This window comes from Echinops telfairi, unplaced genomic scaffold (assembly GCF_000313985.2).
Source record: "Echinops telfairi isolate 266 unplaced genomic scaffold, ASM31398v2 ScPeMD7_7469;HRSCAF=8507_1, whole genome shotgun sequence".
Taxonomy (NCBI): Eukaryota; Metazoa; Chordata; class Mammalia; order Afrosoricida; family Tenrecidae; genus Echinops; species Echinops telfairi.
Window position 1 is genome coordinate 60,466,384 of NW_022111373.1, and position 22,788 is coordinate 60,489,171.

The window sequence follows — 22,788 nt, forward strand, 5'->3', positions numbered from 1 at the left end:
GAAGGAAAAAAAAGTCCTGTAGAAAAAAATGGCATGCATCCATTTCTTCTTCAAACCAAACCGACCCCCGCCTGCTTGCTTCTTTCCAGGTGACATTCACGAAGAGGAAATTTGGGCTGATGAAGAAGGCGTACGAGCTGAGCGTGCTGTGTGACTGCGAGATCGCCCTGATCATCTTTAACAGCACCAACAAGCTGTTCCAGTACGCCAGCACCGACATGGACAAGGTGCTGCTCAAGTACACGGAGTACAACGAGCCGCACGAGAGCCGCACCAACTCCGACATCGTGGAGGTGAGCCCCCGACAGCCCCCTGGCGTTTGGCCCTCCCCCTACTCTCTTCAAGCACGCATGCACACATGTAGCTTTCCGTCGGATGTTCCTATTTCCTCTGGTGTATTAGGGCCCCTGCTGCTCTTCCACCTGTACACCATGCCTCTCGCTCCCTCTCAAGATGCAAATTGAAGTGATATTTTAATAGGGAGATCATAGAAGCTGGTCTGTGATGGAAACCAAGTACCAGTGTCAGGTCATTTGATCTTGAGTGAGCATTGCTTATAGTGTGACAACATGGTTGGGAGCTGCGGTTAGGGACAGTTTACTACATTTTAGGTCGCCTGTGATGATTTTTGAAGTTTAAATAATAATTTCCCTATATAGTTTAAGGGAAAAATCTTTAAATATAAGCTCACCCAAACTTTACAAACCTTTAACTTTTCATCTCGTCTCTCTTTTTTTTTCTAATGCACTCCTCTGAGTGCAAGGAGCCCTGGTGGTGTAGTGGATTCTGTGTTGGGCTGCTAACCACAAGGTCAGCAGTTTGAAACCAGCAGCAGCTCTGCAGCAGCACGATGAGGCTTCCTACCCCCATAACGAGTTACAGTCTGGGAAACTCCCGGGGCCAGTTTTATCCTGTCCTATTGGGTCACTGAGTTGGAATCAACTCGATGGCAGGGAGGATTTTGTTTTGGTTTTTGGTTTTTAGTGCATTACTGCTGGGAAGGTGAAGACCGTTCTAGAAATGTGTTCCCCCAAATTATATAACGGTGAAGCTGTTCATATACATGGATTGAGAAACAAAATGAATATGAATTTTTCATTATTTGTTCAAGTATTTTCCTAATGTGAGATTTAGAACATCATTTTAATGATACTAAAAATACACAAAATCCATGTTAAAATTATTTTTTTGAGATTTGTTAGCGTAAGTGATAACACCATGCAGTTGTGGCTGACGCTTTCTAAACCTTACCAACATGTGTCTGATTTGCATGCTGCTGTCCTGCAGTCCCCTTTGTACGCAGTGACGACTAAGTTAGGGAAAGAGTATCATGAGAGTGGTTCCCGTCAGCTGACTGTCATCACGTACCTCTCTCCTTCAGCTTTCCCAGAGCAGCGGTCATTCCAGGACCAAAAGAAAATTAAGAAATGTTTGAAAAATGTGTGTCCGGGCTCACTTCTCCCCAGACTAGAAGTAGTTCTTGCTACTCTTTAGACCGGTTCCAGACTATGAAAAACAAACCAACCCCCCAAAATCCTAGATCAAATTATTCTGCCTACCACATCCATCATCCTTTTCACGGTCTGTCTAAAACTAGTTCTCATTTTTGGGTATTTCAAAAGTGTAGAGCTGGCCGGTTTATTTTTGCCTGACAAGGCCAGCATGATCATTTCAGAGAAACAAGAATGATCATTGATAGATGTGGTATACATATGCTTAAAATACTTTCAGACTCCCTTTACCGTGTGTCATTTTGGTGAACTCTTCTTTGAATTGTGTGCTTGCCTTGTTTGTTAAATTCAAAGTCATTTAGAAAACTTATCCTGCTATGTATTTCATGTGGCATTTAATCCACCTATGCCTGGAGACATACAAATGCACAAACATGAATACGAACATAGTCCGTTGGTACGTGTGTGTGTGCACATAGCATAAATCCTAGAAACAAAACATCTCTATCTTCAAAACTCCATGTCATTAGGGAAACCATTACAACAAAAGTTTTGGGGTGAAAAAAGAATTTTAATTAGAATTTGTTGTTAGACTTGAACTGCTCCAGCCCTTATATATGGGGGGGAAAAATCTTTCTTACAGGAAAGAGCTGAAACTCTAGAAAATGCCCCTTCTGAGGCATGTGTGCGTATGTGTATACTACACACATATATCTGAGTCTAAAGCCTGATTTAGAACTTCATGTGTTGTAGGGGAGTTTCATTTTCTTAGACAGATGGGTATCTAAGAACCATCACAAGAGCCAGAGGTCTCGGCTCTGAATCCTTGCTTTGCATGACATGCCCACGTGGCAAGTTAGCTAACTCTTAGCTAAAACGCTCCAGACTCCACTTTTCCCATCTCAAAAATAAAGAAGTTTAACCTGAAAGCCCTTCCCAACATAATTCTCTAAAAAGCAAAACTTTTAAAAGGGAACAAAACAGTACGTCTGAGACGTGTGTTGGCACCATTCAGCTACCTGAATCACACTTTCCCCACGTATTTGACTTTTCCACATCTTATAAGCAACAGAGGTGACAGCGAAAGAAGTGAACTTGATAAAATTTTCATCACTCACACATGGAGCATTCTTCCAAGTGCGAATCGTCTGAATCAGGATTTTTGGATACTTGTTGGAAGAGAGAGGACCTGGGTGGGAAACTGCATTTAAAGCAGGTTTACCCAGGAAGTTAGTAAGACTGTATAGCTCCAGGAGAGAAAATGTGTTGGAGGCTTAAGAACCTGTGAGACATCAGGGACTGGGAGAATCCACTCTAGGATGGATCTAACATGAAGCTGAGACTTTATGGTAGTTTACTACTCCTGGGTAAAATTTTAAATCCTATTTATTTTAATTTAATGGAATGCATTTAACTGAGTATGTTTAATGAGGAGCATAATATGTTTCATGAAGGGTCATTAGTTTTATATTCCCCATTTGGACCATTACCCCTCTCCCTTAACCCTCTAAAAACAGTTTACACATAAGGAAGGAGGGGGGGGGAAGGAAATGGGGAGAGAAAGTGAGAAATAATAAGATTCCCAACATTTAGACTGAAATACAAATTTCTGGGCCATACCGGAGTAATGTTACAGGGTCATAAGAAATTGTGCAGGCGCGTGGGTGTTGAAAAAGATTCCTTCTTTTAGCAAAAAAAGCTCTGCGTAATTATCCTGTCTTTGCTTGATAATTAGCACTACTGTTACAATGGCACAAAGACTCACAATGGCTTAACAGACAGAGAAAGATTTTTTTTATTACATTATAATGCAGCATGAATATCTGTTTAGATACAATATATAAATATGCCAGATTTAGTAAATGTGTTACATTTTTAATCCATTGGTTAAAAAAACAGTCATTGTATTAAAAGCACTTCCTTGGAAGGGAAGTCCATTTCATTTAACTCTGTGACATGTATACTAGATTTTTCTTCCACATGCTGGCTTATGACGCTGTTCAAACTCAGGAGGTTTTCTGGTGGCATTAATAAATGGCCGCCCCCATGATTTGCAACTCTCTAGTTCCACACCTCACCTTCTGAGCTGCCTTCAACCCTAACAGTTTCTATCGGGGGCTGTTCTGGGAAGAAGGAAGGGTTCATAGCTGTTACAGTCAGGATGACCTGGTGAATGTGGTTCTGAAAAAGAAGTCAAGCATTCGTATTGAGGCGGTAAAACGTATATACAAACATCAACCAGAAACAAGCAAGGGCAAAGGACCAGGCTGCCTCATTAATACAATAGAGCTACCTAAGTGAGGAAGGTCATAGGCCAAATATTCATTCGAGCAGGTCATGCCTTCTAAAGACCATTCCGGGTAACCTCTGGCGTTGCAGAATTCCCAGACAGATGACCACCATGTGCAGCACAGGGGCTTTAGCCGAAAAACCCATCAGGGCATGTCCTTCAGCACCCAGCCAGGAAGAGCGCTCTCATCCTCTGGACTCCCAGGTTCAGCCAAAGTGGAGTGACTAAGCACAGCCACTCAGGACATTCAAACGGGACTTACAACTCTTGGGAAGAACTCTTAGATTCAGTAAAGAATTGTCCGCCTTTTACTTAACTCTCTTATGACGATGCTAGAATGGGTAAGAATTGCATGTACTTGTTTTTGAGAGATAATCTTTACACGAATGATTGGGCTCTGTCACCTGAATCCTGTTTGGCTTTCGACCCATCCAAGAACTGTTCTCCCAACAGAGTGTTTCTTTGCATCTTAATCGAGGCTGGAAGTAGGACTAGAAAGGCCGTAAAATAACATAGAACCTTTATTGATTCATAGGATCCTACAGCTAACAGCAAATTAACTGCTCTTTTGCCAAAGGGCTTCAAAAAGTGTGTGAGAAAATTCCTTTATCTTTCCATTATAGTTTTCTATACGTTTTCTATACACGTTATATTTTTCTATACACATTTCTATACACGTTTTGTACTTATCTAAACATACAGATTTGCAATATTTGTTTTACGAGTGCAGTATAGAAATATAGGAGTTCTGGTGGCACGGAGGGTGATGTGTTGGGCGGCTAACCTCAAGACGAGCATTTTGAAACCACCAGCCCTGGGCAGAGGAAAGATGAGGCTTTCTACTCTCGTGAAGAGTTCTCGTCTCAGAAACCCACAGGGGTAGTTCTCTCCTGTCCTCTGTGGTCACCAAGAGTTAGAATCGACCGGATGGCAGTGAAATTGGAAATCTTTTTGAGGAGAGCCCTTGTAGTCCAGTAGTGAAGCACTCAATTCCCAATGGGAAGAGAGGGATTTAAATTCACTGTGTTCGTATATTAGCACCAAAATTACCTTTGTCACTTCTGTAATGTAAAATTTAAGAAGTACATGACAGGAGAGAAGAACTGGGTGAGCCCCTGAGTTTTAGAATTCAGATCATAATCTGAGAGACACACATTTCGAGCAAAGCCCTCACTAAACTAAGCATGTTTTACCCAACCCTCTGACTACACCAAACCCACTGCCTTCAAAATGAGCCTCACCCTTTCGATGCTGACTCGCGGCGACTGACTGTGCACAGGGCTTCTACACGGGAGCGACAGCCTCATCTCTCTCCCTAGGAATGCTTGGTGGATTAAGACTGGGAAACTTGCTATTTGATGTTTACTTGATGCAACATGGGGCCACTACTTAGCTTTATAATTAATTATACATTTTTTTTCAGACAAGCAGGACTATTCTCAGAGAAATAAAAATCCCTTATTAAAAATCATTGTAAAATAGAATTGGAACCGTTTTTATTGAAATTTCCTTATTAAACCCGCCTTGCCCTCCATTAGGCCAACATGTCATTGTTTTCCAAGAGCTAGTATTAAAACATGAACAAAAATCCATACGTCCCATGGGAATTTAAGCTTTCAGTGCAGAAGCTCCCAAGAAAAAGAATAAAAAGAGTTATTTTACTTTAAAAAAGAATTTTTTCCCGAATTTAAATGTTAATTGTTGTATATGTATCTTTTGAAAGACTTTTTCCTAGAATCTATAGATTGTATTTCTATTTGTTGCTGTTTAAAAGAAGAAATTAATCAAAAAATTTTAAATCTATTCATATTCCTCTTAACTATTCCACAATGCATTTTTATGTATCAAATCTGAAGACCAATTTCTGTTTAAAATAGCACTCTTGCTTAATTTGCATATGTTTTGCAAACAATAAAAAGTCACTTCACATCTCATTTATTAAGAAAATAATCATTGCTCTACAAATAATAATGTGCATGTTAGATTACTTAAGTTACATGTGCGAGGCAATAAAATTGAATTTCCTCTCATCTGTTACTGCACAGTTCTAATAGCTTGTCAGAGCCAACAGAGAATTATTTAATGGCAGTGGGCGCAAAAAAAGACAATAGGTTTCAAAATACACCCTTTTTTTCAGCAATGTGACTTCTTTATCACTATTAATCATCACCATTTTATCATTCTTGTTTACACGATCCTTCTTGAACTAGAGAAAAATCAAAGTTCTCATGGCTGTTTTTCAATGTCTGGAATCATAATCGTAGATTATGATGTTGACCAGCATATTCGCACTAGAGGCTACATTCTGGTCATCAGATAGCATCTAAGTAAAAGGGACGTTGCTTGGCATGAAAGCCTATCAGATAAGAGCTCAAGAATAGAACTTTGTCAGGGCTGGATTCTGAATACATAGCTCTAAAATACTAGATTGCATTTTAGGAATAATTCCAGAGTGCCTAGAATCAAAATAAAAGATGATGGTTCTTTTAATCCAAGGAGTGTTTATTATCCCAATTATCTCACTCCATTGTATTATTTTATTATTACAAGTCTCTTTCCCTTCCCTGAGGGCCCAGGACAATATTTTATTTATCTCTGTAACTCCAGCTGCCAGCCCAGTGTCTGGCACATTGTGAGCATTCAGTAAAATGTGTGTGTGTGTGTGTGTGTGTGTGTGTGTGTACTCACACACATAAAGACATACATATAATTATGTATCTATGTAATAAACTGACAAAAGCATTTTTTGCTTTAACAACTTGCTGATAGTGTGGAGACATTTTTAAATGTTTCAAAATTTTCTTTATGGAACTCAGATGTGCTCTAACAATAATAATAGCAAAAAGAACATTTCGAATAAACCAGAGATGAATAAAGGATGTTGCTATGTCAGAAAAATAAGATAACAAGGCGTAGGAAACCAAAGAGAGAGATTGATTGCAGTGCTGGTAGAAGATAAAGGATTTCCAGACCACACACACTGATTGCTGGGGAAGAGAGAAGCAACCTGTTAGTTTGGGGGCCAAGATTTGGCACGAGAGATCAATAAGTCTCAAGGGAAACACGTCTGGCCCAGGCTGAATGAGGAGGGAATCTGAAGAAAATGCTGATTCGGAGTCAATGGCTGTGGGGTGAGGCACGCAGGTCGGCATTTCGAACAAGCTCCCAGGTGCTGCGGACACAGCTGTTCTGTGAACCAAACCCTTTGTAGAAAAGAGCTTGAGTTCTTTTTCGTAGTGTCGTTCCTACCCGCCCACCCTCCAGTTTAAGAGCTTGAAAGTCTTATGGTTAGCTTTACTGAGGGCGAGAATCATACCATAAAATAGATTCTTTAAGCTGATATTGGGTGAAACTGATTCTCGAAAGCAAGTGCATTCGGTTTCTTGGGAAATATGATATAAAGAGGCCTGTTGTTACCTAATTAGGTAAGTGACTGCCATGAGCATTGCATTTGCTGGCCTAGTTCCCTCCCTGGTGAGTGCCCGTCAGTGGGTGCACCTGCCTGGAGCATGTGTTGAGGAGGGCTCTGAGTGTGTGTTCACACTTGACCTGGAAGGGTGCTGGGACTGCTTAGGGGTGTCCACCCCGAAGGGGAAGAAGGGTGCTGACGACTGCGCTTTCCTCGGTGTCCTCCACTGCCATCATAATTCACAGGCTATTCTGGGACAAAATTTCAAAAGACTTGCTCATTAAAAAAGGACTGTAACTAGGTAAATGCTCCTGTGTATACAACAGACTAAGTGGCTAGACTAGTATATTGGATATATGTTTATATCCCATTTTATGGAATTCCTGTTTTTTATTTTATCCAGTTTCATTTCACAGATCATTGGTATATTCTGCATTATCCTTAAATCTAGCCACTTAAATGAACATTTTGGATGAGGGGGGTGGGGGATCTCTGTCAATTATTTCTAAAGGCCATAGAGTTAATGACTAACTAGAAGGTTAATTAGATTCTGAAGACCTCCTCCTATCAATTAAAATCTCTTATCTTTATATTTTTGTAAATAAACCGAGTGACTGTTTAGATCTACTCCTTTAGGATAGGAAACACTCTAAACAACAAATACAATGGTCTACGGTGGTGGGTTTCACCCCGCACTTCTAAGACATTATTTTTCAAAAGCAAAGTAACATGAATTAATTATAATAACTCCTCCTGCAGAATTTCTTCAACCTTTCCCACCACCTGACCCCACAAAAAAATCACATAGAAATCACACATGAGTCATAAGCAGGTATCAGCACCTGGGAGAGAGGAAGACTGAGGCCAGTGTTCTCGTGAGAATGGTCACTCCTCTGTCCGCTTCTGATTCCAGAAGCCTAAATCCTTTCTCTTTAATTACACACACTCCTCGGAAGATGCTTACCAAGAGGAGCAGACACAGTGGCGGCAGCAATGGGTGAGGATGACACAGCTGGGCAGTGCGCTTGTTACATATGGTGTAGCTATGAATCGATGGGAACCCATTCGATGACGCCCAACAACATGATGGGGTGATTACAGACCCTTTCTTAACTGATGTGAATTCCCTTTGGATAGCCTACCAACATTTCAGAAGAAAGGAGATAGCCCTGCACTAATATATAAAGTACCCCTGGCCACACGAGGCTATTTCCATTTCAACTGAAATGAAATAAAGTTAAAAACTAAGTTCTTTTTGGTTTTTGTTTTACTATTTTTTTAAATCACTTTATTGGGGGATCATGTAACACTCATCACAATCCATCCATCCATACATTCATACATACATACATACATAGTGTCAAGTACATTTGTACGTTTGTTGCCATCATCATTCTCAAAACATTTTGTTTCTACTTGAGCCCTTGGGATCAGCTCCTCGTTTTTTCCTCTCCCTCCCTGCACAAACTCAGATCTTTAGTTGTACTAGCTACATTTCAAATCCGCAGTAACCACAGTGCAGCTTGTGGCTACCAGATTGGCCAGCGCAGGCATCGAACATGTTTGTCATCCCAGAGCACGCTGGCCGTGGTGAAATTGATGCACCTAGCCCTCTAGTGTTAACTGAGCCGACAGGCACAACGGTGAGCGGAATCAGCCTAATACAGAGTGTGTAGAATGGAGAGGACGCCAACAGCGACGACGTTCTCTTTTATTCCGGCAGCAGAGCTTTATCGGAAGCTTATGGTGTGTCAGACTCGTGTGCGGTCAAAGAAAACCAGTCTTTATCGTCCCTCTATTAGTATTTACTGCAAAGAACAATATTTGTTAAAGTAAGTGTGACTTTGGGGAGTGAGACTGGGTATCGATCGAACACTAGGGATGAAGTTCCCCTGAGGAAGAAGAGAAAATAGAGGCAGGGACAGGAAGGAAAAGGAGTAAAGAAATAAACCAAAACAAGCTATTCTGACTGAACTTTTCCAAAAGAAAGGAAAAGGGCAGGCATGCACACAGGGTTTTTTCCCCTAATTAAGTATGTAAGGCATTGTATCTACATACAGGTTTCGTGATTGCGTGCATCCTAAAGAGGGGGTTTTCTGAATTGTTTTTTCGTGGGGTAGGCTGTGGGGGGGCTGTCGGAATGTGATTTTTTTTTCTAAAGAGGGTGTTGAAGCATCATTATGGAGTGTGTCGTGTGTATCTTTTGAATTGCCACTTAAACACACCACACATTTGGATCACAAATTAAGTTGGGGTTACAGCAACATCGGATATTATTCTCTAACCTGGGGCACATTCCTTAAACCTCATTGACCTTCTGGCTCCTCCTCTGAGTTGGCATTGTCTCCCTTGTGTCCCTCCTCACGGGGTTACTATGAGGATGACAAAGGATTACAGGTTATAAAAGATGTCAGAGCCCATTATAAACTATAAGGTTACGTAGGTTGTTTTTTTTTCTTTTTAACATTGACAGAAAAGTTCACATTTTTAAAGTGGTTTAAACAAAGGAGACATGAAACAAATTTTTACTTTTGGATTGATTGTATAGCATTTTAAATGAATAAAACTTCAATAATTACAGTAGATATTATAAATAGAGTTTTACATACAAATTAAGGCAATCTGCCAAAAGTCAGTGTAATGGCTTTCCCCTCTTGCATAAACTTTTCAGAAATACTTGCTACATGCAAGGCATTGCCCAACATGCCACGGGAGATGTAGTGATGATGAGCTGCTCGCTGCTCTCCAGGACAAGGGTGACAAAGTGGACAATGCGAGCACAGCTTTGTTCGTCTCTTCAGAAGCTATTGATGAGCATGACCACCTGCCAGTTAAGCTGGTTGTTGGAGACACATCTGTGATCACTCTACCTATTTTGAATCATGAAGCATAGATTATGTGAAAATAACGCAAGAACAAATGTAATTTTACCTGAAAGCATCTCACAGTGGATTTTAGAGGAATACACGGCCTTGGGTGATGAGGAAACTAGGTTGTGAGATATATTCCCACGTAAAGTAAAAGGGAGGAAACTTGATGGTGTACAGGTTGGTCACTGGCCTGCAATCCTCTTAAGGTGACCAGACGTCCTGCTTTTGGCGGGACAGTCCCGATTTTTAACAATTTTTCCCACATCCCGTGGCGTTTTAAAAAACTCCCGATTTTTGGAAAGAATGCACGACAAGCTGGGGTATAGGGTTTTCGGCTGCCATGTGGCTATTTCGCCAGGATATGAGTTTTATCAATGGTGTCCCGCTGGTGTCCCGCTTTACCAATGTTAAAATCTGGTCACCTTATCATAGTTGGCAGTTCGAAACCGGCAGCAGCTCCTCAGGAGAGAGACTGGGCCTTCTGCTCCTGTCCACAGTTACCGTCTCTGAAACCCACAGGGGTCACTATGAGTCAGTGTGGACTGGATAGCAGTATGTTTGATTTGTTTAGGGGGTTTGTGTGTGTTTAAGTAAAAGTAAGACTAATAAATGTAATGGTGTGGAGATACAGAAAAATTGTGTAGCTATCGCATATAAACACCTGTACTTCAAAACGTTTGTATAAAAATAAATTTAAAAATAATAGAACTTTTCCATGAACTTTCTGAAGCCCTGTCATCTATGTAACAGCCCGATGTTGATTTCTTATTGGCATTGGATTTTTAATATAGTTTCTTTGGGAACATGTGTGTATAATTTCTAGAGAAAGTCTATAAAATACAAATGTTAGAAAAATGCATGGATTATAATTGCCTTTACGTTTGATAAAAGATTATCTGATGCTGAGAATGAAAACCTTAAAGCTATACCCCACAACCTAGATTAATTTTACAGATGAGGTTTTTTGTTTAGTGTTTCATTTTGTTTTTTCCTCCCACTAACTTCTAAAACATGATACATCTGGCTGAGAGACTGGAAAATTGTTACATGCCTCTGTAACATTCTTATAACCTAATAGTTCTACAACTTTTCTCGCAATTTAATTATTGGAGAATGTTCTTTGTTTTTGTAGTCACAGTTTCACATAGTAACAGCTTGTTGTATTTTAGTCTGTTTGCCAGAGGGTGGGTTTATTTTTAAAACCCTGAACTCTGGATTTTTCTTTATTTTTCCACTATTGAAAGCAGCTGAAATGTCCCGAGTTCCAGGTTGCAGGCTGCTCTACAATACGTAGCGGGACGCTTCATTCCCTCCTCCCTTTGTGTCCTTTTTTTTAAAATTTTTCCCTAACAAATGTCTTCTAACTGGTAGTTGTCTAAAAATAGAAAACTGCCTAGCTAAAAATAGCTTGGCTCTCAGTCGTGCCAAGGAAAATGGAGAGGAATAGGCGTGGAATAGAAGGCTGAGTAATCCAGTTCTATTCATTCAGAGAAACCTTTGAGAATGCGGGTGAAGATAAAATGCCCACAAAAAACCGCAGGGCTCACTCTCTTTTCAGACATCTAGGTGCCAATGAACAGTTCAGCCCCCGGGGTCAATTTTTTTTTTTCTTTTCCTCGTAGGTTGTAAACATTTTCTGAAAGACAAGGCTTTGTTTCACAGAACTGAACCGGGTGCCATAAGTCCCTAACTTTCTGAAGGTCTTTTGAAAAAAATCATAATTATAACATGTATTTTAAAAGAGCATCTTAAATGAAAGTATTCACAATAACGTACATCATGTAATAATTAAGAGGAAACGTTTTTATAATGAAAAGTGCTTACTGCTTGTGATTAAACTCTTGGAACTTTAAAGAGTTTCACAGAAAGATTATTCCTGTGACTCATTGTAGCTGAAGGGAGCAGATGACTTGGTTTAGCTCCCTGAAACATAACATTCTTTGTTAGATATATATTCCCCTATGATCTGCCGTCCACCCTCTCCCCCCCTTTTTTTATCTAAGGATAATTTTCACCCAAGCTGATTTTAACTTTAATGGAGTAAAAACTGCTTGGTAAAGTGACCTTTTGTGCAAAGGAGGACTTTTAGTTTAGAAAGATGGAATTCTGAGGAAACTATATAAAGAAGAAATATAAATATGTAATAACACCCCCCCCACACACACACACACCAGTTTTTCAATGATAACTCAGTGTTTTATTTTCCCGCCTTTGTTTCGCTTAAGTAATCTGACTAACCAGGTCAAACATAGCAACAGGGTGTGGAAATGTCAGCACAGTTCACGAGGTTACATGGGTCTGAGCATTGTTATGTTCAGTTCCTGTAAGGCTGCTGGTGATAAGACTCTTGAGACAAAGGACGATAATTGATGGAAAGAGACTTAAATCATTGCTAGAAGAATCAAGGCCCTTGTATCTGTGAACATCGACTCTTCTGGTCTCCATCCGTCTTGTAAAGCATTTTGTCCCCTTGCATGTTGGCCCCCTACTGCTCTTTGTAATGGATGCAGACCACAAGTGATTCCTTTATGCAGTGTACAGGGTATAATTGTGTCTGTGTGGTGTATTAGTAATTACCAAGCTGAATTCCCATATTGTATCTTTACTGCAGGCATGGAAAAATAGGACGTACAACCCTGCAGAACCATTTTCAACCTAGATAGTATGCTCCTTAGAGCTATAATCCAGGGCCAAAGCCTTTTATATGTACACTTTTAAGACAAAATTGTCATTGTTAAGTCACTTGCTCTATGCAGGATGCATCCCGTTTCGGCAACAGTTACCTTTCATATTAGGTTACTCCTTTCAGAATCTTCAGCAAAACCTTTGTAAGATGGAAAATGTTGGCTACTTTTAATAGCTAAAATAAAAATTATTTCAGTGTTCCAAGATGTAACAGTGATACCAGCTATATTGACTATGTTAAACTATTAGTATAACAATTTACATTCATAAGCATTAAATATAATTATTTTCATAGCATCTATAACTTAAATAGTAATATCGTCATAGAATTTATTGATCAAGCATTGTTAAACTTCAGGAAAAGCTGACAATGGTATTTTGTTACAGTAAACAGATATAAATTAATTATTAATTTCATTGCAATAAAATTTGCATCCATCCTTTATGTATTATGCAGCTGATATTGATTTGACTACCTCCTAATCATTAGGGATTTAAAGTGTCTGCAGTATTATTTATCTAGACTAGAACCCAAAACAATGCGAGAAGGCTAGTTTAAGCAAGAGACAGTGCATTTATTCTATGTAAAAATACTTAAAATGGCAATTAAGATCTATTAAATAAAATAGCAAACAATTTAATATGGCCTTGCATTCATGATGTTAGACAATTAGATATATGTTGTAAATTATCACTTTAAGTAAGCAAGATTTTAATTTCATTTTTATCATCAAATCTAAAAGTAGCCTTCTTATATGTGTATTTTAGAAACGTCCACTTTTATCAGCAGTTATTTATGTTCAGACAACAATAAGATTTCTAGGATGTACAGGATGTACATAAATTGTTCGTACACAAGTTCAAGTTGAAGCTCAAGAACATGAACAAAATTCCATGGGAACTGATTTATGACCTTGCAAGTAATCTTGAGAATACCTCACCTGCATATAGAGACCATCTCAAGAATAGATTCAACACATTGAACACTAATGATCAAAGACCTGATGAGATACGTGATGTCATGAAGTGTAGCATGCATTAAAACAGCAAAAGGTTTTGAAAAAGACAAAAAAAAAGGAAAAGCTAAAATGGATAAATCAAGAAACTGAAAATAGAGTAGCGAAAGTGAGTGGAATAAAGGATGAAATAAAAGAAAGAGCACATGAGATTTCAAAGGGCAGCTAGAAAAGACAGTAAAGCATTACAATAAAATGTGCAAAGAAACCTTGAGCTAGAAAACCAAAAGAGTAAAACACATTTAGCATTTCTCAAGCTGTAATAACTAAAAAAAAATTCAAGCTCCGACTTACAAAATTAAAGAACTTTATGGGCAAAATATTGAGTGAAACATTAAGAAGATGGAAGATGTACCAAGAGTCATTTTACCAAAGAGAATTGATTGACTTTCAACTCCTTCAGGAGATAGCATACAAGGGTATGGAGTGAAGAGGTCCAAACTGCATTGATGGCATTGGCAAAAAGCTAGGCTCTGGGAATTGACAGAATGGCATTCAAGATATTTCAGCCAATTTATGCAACGCTGGAAACACTCAGCTATGCCAAGAAGTTTGGAAGAGAGCTCCCTGGACAACTGACAGGGAAAGAGCTGTATCTGCGCCCATTTCAAAGAAAGGTTATTCAACAGAATACAGAAATTGCTGAACAATTACAGTAGAACATGAAATTTTTAAATTGCAGATAGTTTAAAATTCATTGCAGAAATACGGCAACTAAGAATTGCAAGAAACTCAAGTCAGATTGAGAAATTGTGGCACAATGGATACCATTGCTGATGTCAGAGGGATCTTCACTGAAAACAAAGAATATCAGAACAACATTTATCTATATATTTTTTCTGCTATATAAAGACTGTGTAGATCATAACAAGTTACGGGTAATCTTGAGAAGAATGGGAACTCCAGAACACTTCATTGTGCTCAGAGGGAATCTGTACGTAGGTCAAGAGTCATTCAATCAGAACAGTGGGGCTACTGCATGTTTTAAAATAATATCCTTTTCATCATATTTGTTTCATTTCTCTGCTGGGCAAATAATCCCAGCATAATGAAAGAGAATATGGCATTAGGATTGGAAGAAGGCTCACCAACAAGTTGCAATATGCAAGTGACACAACCTTGCTTGCTGGAAGTGAAGATAACTCGAAGCACTTGCTGAAGATCAGTGACTACAGCCTTCAGGATGGATTACAACTTGATATAAAGAGAACAGAAATCCTTATAACTAGACTGAGAGACAATACATGGGGGAACTATTATTGAAGTTGTCAAGGATTCATTTTACTTGAATCACAATCAACGCCCACGATAGCATACAGTCAATAACTCAAACAACATACTGCAGTGGGCAAATGTACTACAAAATATGTTTTGAAAAAGTTAAAATGTAAGGCTTTCACCTTAAAAATTAAGGTGTGTATGACCCAAATCATAGCACTTTAGTCCCTTCATATGCATATGCTGGACGGTGAGTATGGACGACCAAATAACGGATGCCTATGAATTATGGTGTTGGTGAAAACCAAAACAAACCCACTGCCATTGAGTCCATTTCAACTCATGGAGACCATCCATAAGGTTTCCAAGACCGCAAATTCTTATAGGAGCAGACAGCCTCATCTTTTCCCCATAGAACAGATTCAGTGTTTGAACTGCTGACCCCATGGTTAACAGCCTAAGCAACAATCCCAAAGAATATTGACCGTGCACAGTCCCCAGGTTCTGAATGTCCAATTTATGTAGAACTTCTCCTTTGCCTCTAATGGTGTTTAAATTTGTCCTCCATTGTCAATGATTGAACCAACCCATACTTGTAAGAAATTCTTCATCCCAATCGCCATCACTGCTGCACATGTAGCTTGTAAAACATTGAAAGGCTTCTAGCTTTTTGTTGTACTAGCTCACTGCCACCTAACTCAGAGAAACCCTATTAGAAAGAGTAGAACTGTCTTTTGGGGGTTTCCAAGATTTTAAATGTGACAAGATCAGACAACTTATTATCTTTTTCCAAAGACCAACTGGTAACCCTTCCGCCCAATGCATAACTCACTGTGTCTTGGCTAAATTGCCATTGAGTCTATACTGAGCCTATGGGACAAGGCAGAATTTATTCCTGTGAGTTTCCGAGACAGTAGCTCTTTATGGGAGTAGAAAACCAAGTCTTTCTCCCATGGAGTGACTGGTGGTTTGGGAACTGCTGACCTTGCAGTTGCAACCACTGTGGAAGGGTAGATAACAGTATACACCTAGACCAGCTTACCTACAATTTCTTAAAGACACACTTAGGAATGGATCTTGGAAGTGGATCTTGTTTATAACCCAGAGACTGCCTCTCTACCATGAATTTGCCAGAAGACTAAACAAATCTGTCTTGGAAGAAGTACCACCACTAGAATACTCTTAGAAGCAAGGACAGTGAGCCTTTGTCTCACTGAACTTTGGACACATTGACATGAGGTATGAGTCTGTGAGAAGGACATCAATGTAACGTAGAGGGTCTGTGAAAATGAGCAAGACCCTCAATGAGATGGTGGCTACAGCAACAGACTCAAACGTAACAGGGATTGTGATGATTGGAAAGAAATGTGTTACCCTGTCAAATAGAGGGGCTCATCCAAGTTCTGTTTGTAGATGGAGTTAGGATGTAATTTATTCCTTGGGGGTGTCTTCCTTGAACTACCATGGTGTCCTTTGGAAGAACACAATCAGATGGTGCTTGAGGAAAGTATGATTACTATTGAAAGTAATTAGCAAAACGAGGACACCTGTCCTTATATTGCTAATCTCTTTCCTGACACACAGAAAATAAATCCTTCATTAGAAGACTAGCCAGTGCGCAGTATTTAGTGTGATGGCATTGTTAACAACAATAATAACAAATGCATCTTCGTTCTAGCATGAGACTAAGTATCTTTGCCCTGGTTCCCTCAGTACTTTGACAGATAATGTTGAAAATGAGCCAGGCACCCCCTGATGTATTACACATTTGGCCTGGCTCCAAGTGAACAGGTGTTTTAAATATTCCAGTCACATACTCACAATGTACATTGCTACTGGGGAACAGATACTGTATCTGAACCACTGATGTTTGTTTTGACACTCTGTTCTGAACCGTACCTCTTTGTATGGTGAAGACTTGGCGAGGAAGCACTGTGATTTGTGGAGAGATGGTCATCAAAGTCGTACCTTTACTGATAAAAAGCCCAAGAAATGTTTAGCTCTGATCTCTGTTCTTGGACATTATAAATAAGAATACTTCGCGCACTGCTTGTATCATCTATGTCTGGCAACGAGGTCAGAGCACTTGCTGCCTAGCATGAGAGGACACAGGGCAACTTTGCAGAGTTGTCACGGCTGAGTGTGTGTGTGGCTGGATTTGTGCTAGAGAAAGTGTAGCCAAATATGTCAGTGCAAAGTATTCTGTTATATTATTGATTAGGAAGAGGTATTTACTTTCCATTGGAAATCAGCATTCAGTTTGCAACCACTCTGAAACAACCAAACACTTGCAGGGGGGAGGGTGATATTAAGTTGAAAACTCACACCCAGAAATATTTTGGAAGATTGTTCCAAAGTAGTTAGCTTTATACTTCTTCCTCTCTACCTCCCTACCTCTCTCCTCTCTTCCTGCCTTCCACATCTACCTCCTCCTCCCCCACCCCTTTCTCTCTCTCTCTCTCTCTCTCTCTCACACACACACACACACACACACACAGTTATTGGGATTGGCATGGTTTCTAGCAGGTCATCCTCATACAACTTTCATCTCACAGTGCACACGTCCCTGTGTCAGATCAACAGAACTGTCCTTGATTGGATTCCTGTCTTGTCCCTGGGCTTCGGCATTGAAATCCTGCAGTAAAGGAGGACAGGGGGTTTCTCAGTTCTCCCAGCCACCTGCCTTTACTTCATCTCCGCCTGATTGGATTAATGTGACAAGTAGTCAATAGTGTGCATTACCTCATGGAAACAGACTTTGAACCATATTTTGCTTCCTCTTTTAAAAGTACTGTTTCCCCTCATCTGTTCACAGTGATCTTTAAAAAGAAGTGAGATTCTATTCAGAATGATGGTGATGGCCATTTGAGGCATTCTAAAACTAGTAGGTGGTTGATATGTGGTTAATATTAATTATTCAGCAGAAAGTTGACTCTCTGCCCACAAAAAAGGCAAGTACCATCATTGTAAACTGCGTTTTAAAGTTGTGCAACTTTGTTGAATGTTAGTTTTCCAAACACTCCTGTTTCCCATCTCAGAGGACTGTTTGGGCCTGACTGGGGGAAGACTCCAGAGAAAACATGGAGCTGAGCTACTGCAGGAGTCAAGCTGAGTCAGTGACCCCAGGGGTGGTCGTTTCTCTGCTGAGTCAGGGCCCTAGCAGTCCCTCCAGTGGGGATTTTCTGACAAGACGAAAAAGCCCACGTTTTTGTGGTTCTTGGCACTCTCCTGTAGTTTTCCCTTTTCTCAAGACTTGGGGAAATTTTCACTTAAGAAAATCGTATTTTTACAGTCATTTCAAAAGAATTCTTTTTCCCCTCCAGCCCATCGAGTGATCCTGTGATTCGCATCGTTTTGGAAGGGAAGCATGTGTAGCCAGGATTGAAGGAGGTGCTTTCAAAGGTCACACAAGCTTTCCCCGCGATCCCTTAGGGTTGGCCCAGGGAGACACACTGGTTACTCCTTTTTCTTTTTTCTTTCTTTTTTGCCTCTGCCTCTGGGGAAAAAAATTTTTGTGTTTGTATCCCTTGTTTGGTCAAGCAAATTGAGGTGAAGAAGTGAGCACGTAGCTTTGTGAATCTAGAAAATTTAGTCATCCAAAAAGCAGCTATCCGCCCCCCCTCCAATAACAGAAACTTAATGTTCTTCCTAATGTTATTTTAGTAATTACAATAAGCCTACTTTCATCTCATCCAAGTAGACATAGCCTAAATGTGATCGCCAAGGACCTCCTTGCTTGTCTTGTTACGGAGAGCCTCTCCCGGCCTTCCCTCGTCAGAACCCTGTCCTTCATTTGATCCAGGTAGATAGAGCGGGGATAATAAGAGGAAGGGTACTTGTAGGGTAAGGTGAGTTGTTAGAAAATGAGCCCTGTATACCCCTTGTGAAGACAGCAGGATCTATCACTCATGTCACAAATTACAGCTGGAAAGTCGACTGCGCAAAGGAGACCTGGGCAAAGTAGAGGCAGCCTTTAAAATTGGACACACCTCCGAGACAGACAGACAGTGCATGAACACAGAGTGCATGCAGGAGCTCGAGGGTATGGCTCAAAGTTCCCTTGGTCCGACCACTAACTCACTTTGTAGTGTGTGAAACCAGGGGAAATCTGATTTTGTGAAGTGCACGTTGGTTGAAGATTTTGAGACCACAGACTTATATATGGATAATACCCACAGCCTAAGGCAAATCAGTTAAAATGAGTTGATTTGATTTTAAAGTATCCATTCACTTAATTTAGAAAACATATTTAGAGCAAAAAAAGTACACATAAAATAATAAAGTAACATAGTTTATATATGTCTTGAAGAGCACTTGATATTAATAATCCTGGACTGGGCATAACATTTCTTAAGAATTTTATTTCCCCTTGTAGAGGGGTCTCGGGGAGGAGATGAGCCAGTCAGGGTGCGATGTAACAACGATGAGAAATACAACTTTCCTCTAGTTCCTAAATGTTTCCTCCCCGCTCCCACTACCATGACTCGAATTCGACCTTGCAAGTCTGGCTACACCAGAGGAGGTACACTGGTACAGATAGGAACTGAAAATACAGGGAATCCAGGGCGGATGAGCCCTACAGGACCAGTGGTGTGAGTGGCGAAACAGGGAGGGTAAAGGGAGAATGGGTAGGAAAGAGGGAACCGATTACAAGGAACTATATGTGACCTCCTCCCTGGGGGACGGACAACCGAAAAGTGGGTGAAGGGAGACGTCGGACAGGGCAAGATATGACAAAATACCAATTTATAAACTATCAAGGGCTCATGAGGGAGGGGGGAGCGGGAAGGGAGGGGAAAAATGAGGACCTAATGTCGGTGGTTTAAGTGGAGAGCAAATGTTTTGAGACTGATGTACAAATGCACTTTACACAATTGATGTGTGTTTGGATTGCGGTAACAGTTGTATGAGCCCCTAATAAAATGTTTTAAAAAAAAAGAATTTTATTTCATCTCTAGGTATTTAATCTAGAAGGAAGGGTTGCATTTGCTATAATGGGATGTATATTCAGCATCTTAAGAGCCTTTCAGGGGCACGGCTCCTGTCCTCTTTATTTCTAATGATTACCCAATTACCTAAGGAGAAAGGCGCACCCACATCAGTAGTATAAAGTAGCAGGAAATACAATGTGAGTTCAGGAGACAGCGACCCCAGTAACAAATGAGCCAGGAAACTAGAGGGCAAATCCCAGTGGAAAGCGGAGTTAAGGGTCCTAACTCTGAAATTCTACTGGCACTTTTGATGTCTGTCCTATAAATACTCCTTTGGTTATTTTTCTGGCACCAGCTGGAAATAATTACATTGTTAGGAGAGCAAACAGAGGCCTTTTTGATGAATGAACTTGAAATGCACATTAATCTCTGAAATGCTAAGGGCCAGGTTCTGTGTTAGGGCCTTGGGACACGCAGATCAAAGGCCCCACCCCTGCCCTCAAGGAGCATCATCTTGTGTGGAGGCACAGGCAGGTACACCGCCACCCACCTTGCCTTGTGGAGAGCTGGGACCCTACCTCAGAGAGGGATAGTCCAAAATAGTCACCAGAATGATGCCAGTGTGCTTGGTAAATACAGCAGAAGCCTAAATGTTGAAGCATTTTTATTTTTAAGCACTTCAAAAAAAAAACCTGAAGATCCTTGATTTTTTTTAGAGATCATTTTATTGGGGGCCCTTACAGCTCTTATAACAATCCATACATCAATTATATCAAGCATATTTGTACATATGTTGCCATCATTATTTTCTAAACATTTACTTTCTGTTTGCGCCCTTGGTATCAGCACCTTTTTTCCCTCCCTGTCACCCTTGTGACCCCATGCTAAATTACAAATTATTATTATTTTCATATCTTATACTGACCACTGTCTCCCTTCCCCCATGGTTTCAGTTATTCGTCCCCCTGGGGGGCGGGAGGGGAGGTTATGTCTGGTGATTTTTTTTAGAGGGGAAACACAAACACACACACAATCTTATCTACATTTCTTCTATTCAAACCTACCCAACATGCACCATTTCTTACCCACGGGTGTCCTAAGGCCGTGGCGTATGAAGCCGTAGAAGGGATACATTCATGAGGCTCGATTTTCCCCTCAAGTAGTTTATAGTGTGGTGGGAGGGAAAGAGCAGGGTAGAAGCCAGTGCAAACTCGTTTGGAGAAATGAAAGGAGGAGTGGGCCTTATGCTTGTGCTGCTGGGTGTTTGGAGACACAGGCTATGGTAAGACCAGAGACCAAGGCTGCTAGCCTTTTCCCGGCACGGCGAAAATGGTGAATGTCAAACAGGAAAGAGAAAGTTCAGCATAAAGTTGTGGGGGGGGCGGGGATGGAATGGGTTTCTGCCCACTAAATTTTGCTTAATCTTTGTGATCCTCTGTTTTTCATATGCCTTCAGGCCCTATTTAGCAGTATTCTAGAACAGTGGATGTCCAGAATAGATAGCACTTTTTTGCAAAGGGCCTGTCAGACACTATAGTAGTTGCCAAAATTAGAAAGCCCACAAGGGACCCTTCCTGTCTGCAGCAATCGTATAATCTAGGAAAGGAGATGAAACCAAGAATACAGCAAGCAACAATATGAAATAAACATCCGTCACAAAGCTGCAGGGAAGCACTGAAGAGGACTTAGTCCTTTCTAGGTCACACACTTCTTTCCTTTTAGGGTGTGTTGTGGCGGGATTGAGAGAAGGAGCCCTGGTGACAGTGTTGGGCTGCTAACCAAAAGATGGGCAGTTTGAGCCCACGAGCAGCCTCCTTCCCTTAAAATGTGCCGCTTCAGAAACGCGAGAGGGCAGTTCTGCCCTGTACCAGAGGGTAGCTGTGACTCAGGATGGGCACAAGACTGGCTTTTGACTTTTGGGTGTATGCAGGAGGATGAGGATATGGCAGAGCTAGAGGACAGTGTTCAGAGTTAAAACTTCATACCTGGAGCCCTGGTGACGTAGTGGGCTGCCATCCCCATGGTCACCAGTTCGAAACCACCAGCCGCTCCTCAAATTGGGACGTCAACTCCCATTAACAGCTACAGTCACAGAAACTCACTGTAGCAGCTCCACCCTCCCCTATAGGGTCTCTATGAGTAGCATCAACTGAGGCAATGAGTTTGGTTTGTCTTTAAAGCAGCGTCCACCATGGGGTTGCCATGAGTCAGGGGCAGACTCCTGGGCAGGTAACAACAGAAATGACAAAGACCTAGTAACTGCTGCCTGTTTTCAGACGCTGTTGCAATTCCATTTTAAATTAAAATCTCTGCTACTGCAGCCTTGGATGCCATTTTTCTCTTACTAATGACCCTCTGTATTGATTTCCAGCCACGCACTCTGTGCATTCCAGTTGCGTGGATGCAGTGGTGAAAAGAGACGGGAATGTCTAGTGCCCAGAGCCTCTTCCCTCCCCTGGCAGCCCCTCGTGGCTGTGGAGTATGTGTTATCCTCATCTGATCCCAGGAATGCTCTGTTCTCCTACGCCTCAATTCTCTCAATGTGTTAGAGAAGCATGGGCATTGAAAAGCAAGAAGTAACACGATTGTTCCTGTCAGTCTTGGCATTGACAGATCACAGATTCAGGGAAAGCCTTCGAAATCAGTATCTCAGCCAGTCTTCACAGGTCATTGGAATTGGGGAAGTAGAGGACAAGAGGCCCTCCCATTATTGCTGTCAAGCAACTGTAGAAGCACCACAATGAACACTTGTAAGGGAGCAGGGCACCTAACTAACTGCTCATTGGAGAGCTTCCTGGGTTTTGAGGAGAGAAATCAATTAGACAAGCATTTTGAAAGTCCACTATTATGGGGGAAGAACTTGAGGATAATATAATAAAATCTGTGATCATAAATCCAGAAACTGATCCCTGGGAATC

At 40.8% G+C, this 22,788-nt stretch overlaps 1 protein-coding gene across 8 annotated transcripts in view; it reads left to right on the forward strand.

The window, feature by feature from the left end:
• Nucleotides 1-22,788, forward strand: part of MEF2C (myocyte enhancer factor 2C) — a 194,389-nt gene that overhangs the window by 105,576 nt on the left and 66,025 nt on the right. For all 8 annotated transcript variants that reach the window (XM_045284986.1, XM_045284987.1, XM_045284989.1 and 5 more), the window contains one exon: nt 90-293. In XM_045284986.1, coding sequence (XP_045140921.1) covers nt 90-293 — 204 coding nt within the window. The remainder of the gene's footprint in view (nt 1-89; nt 294-22,788) is intronic.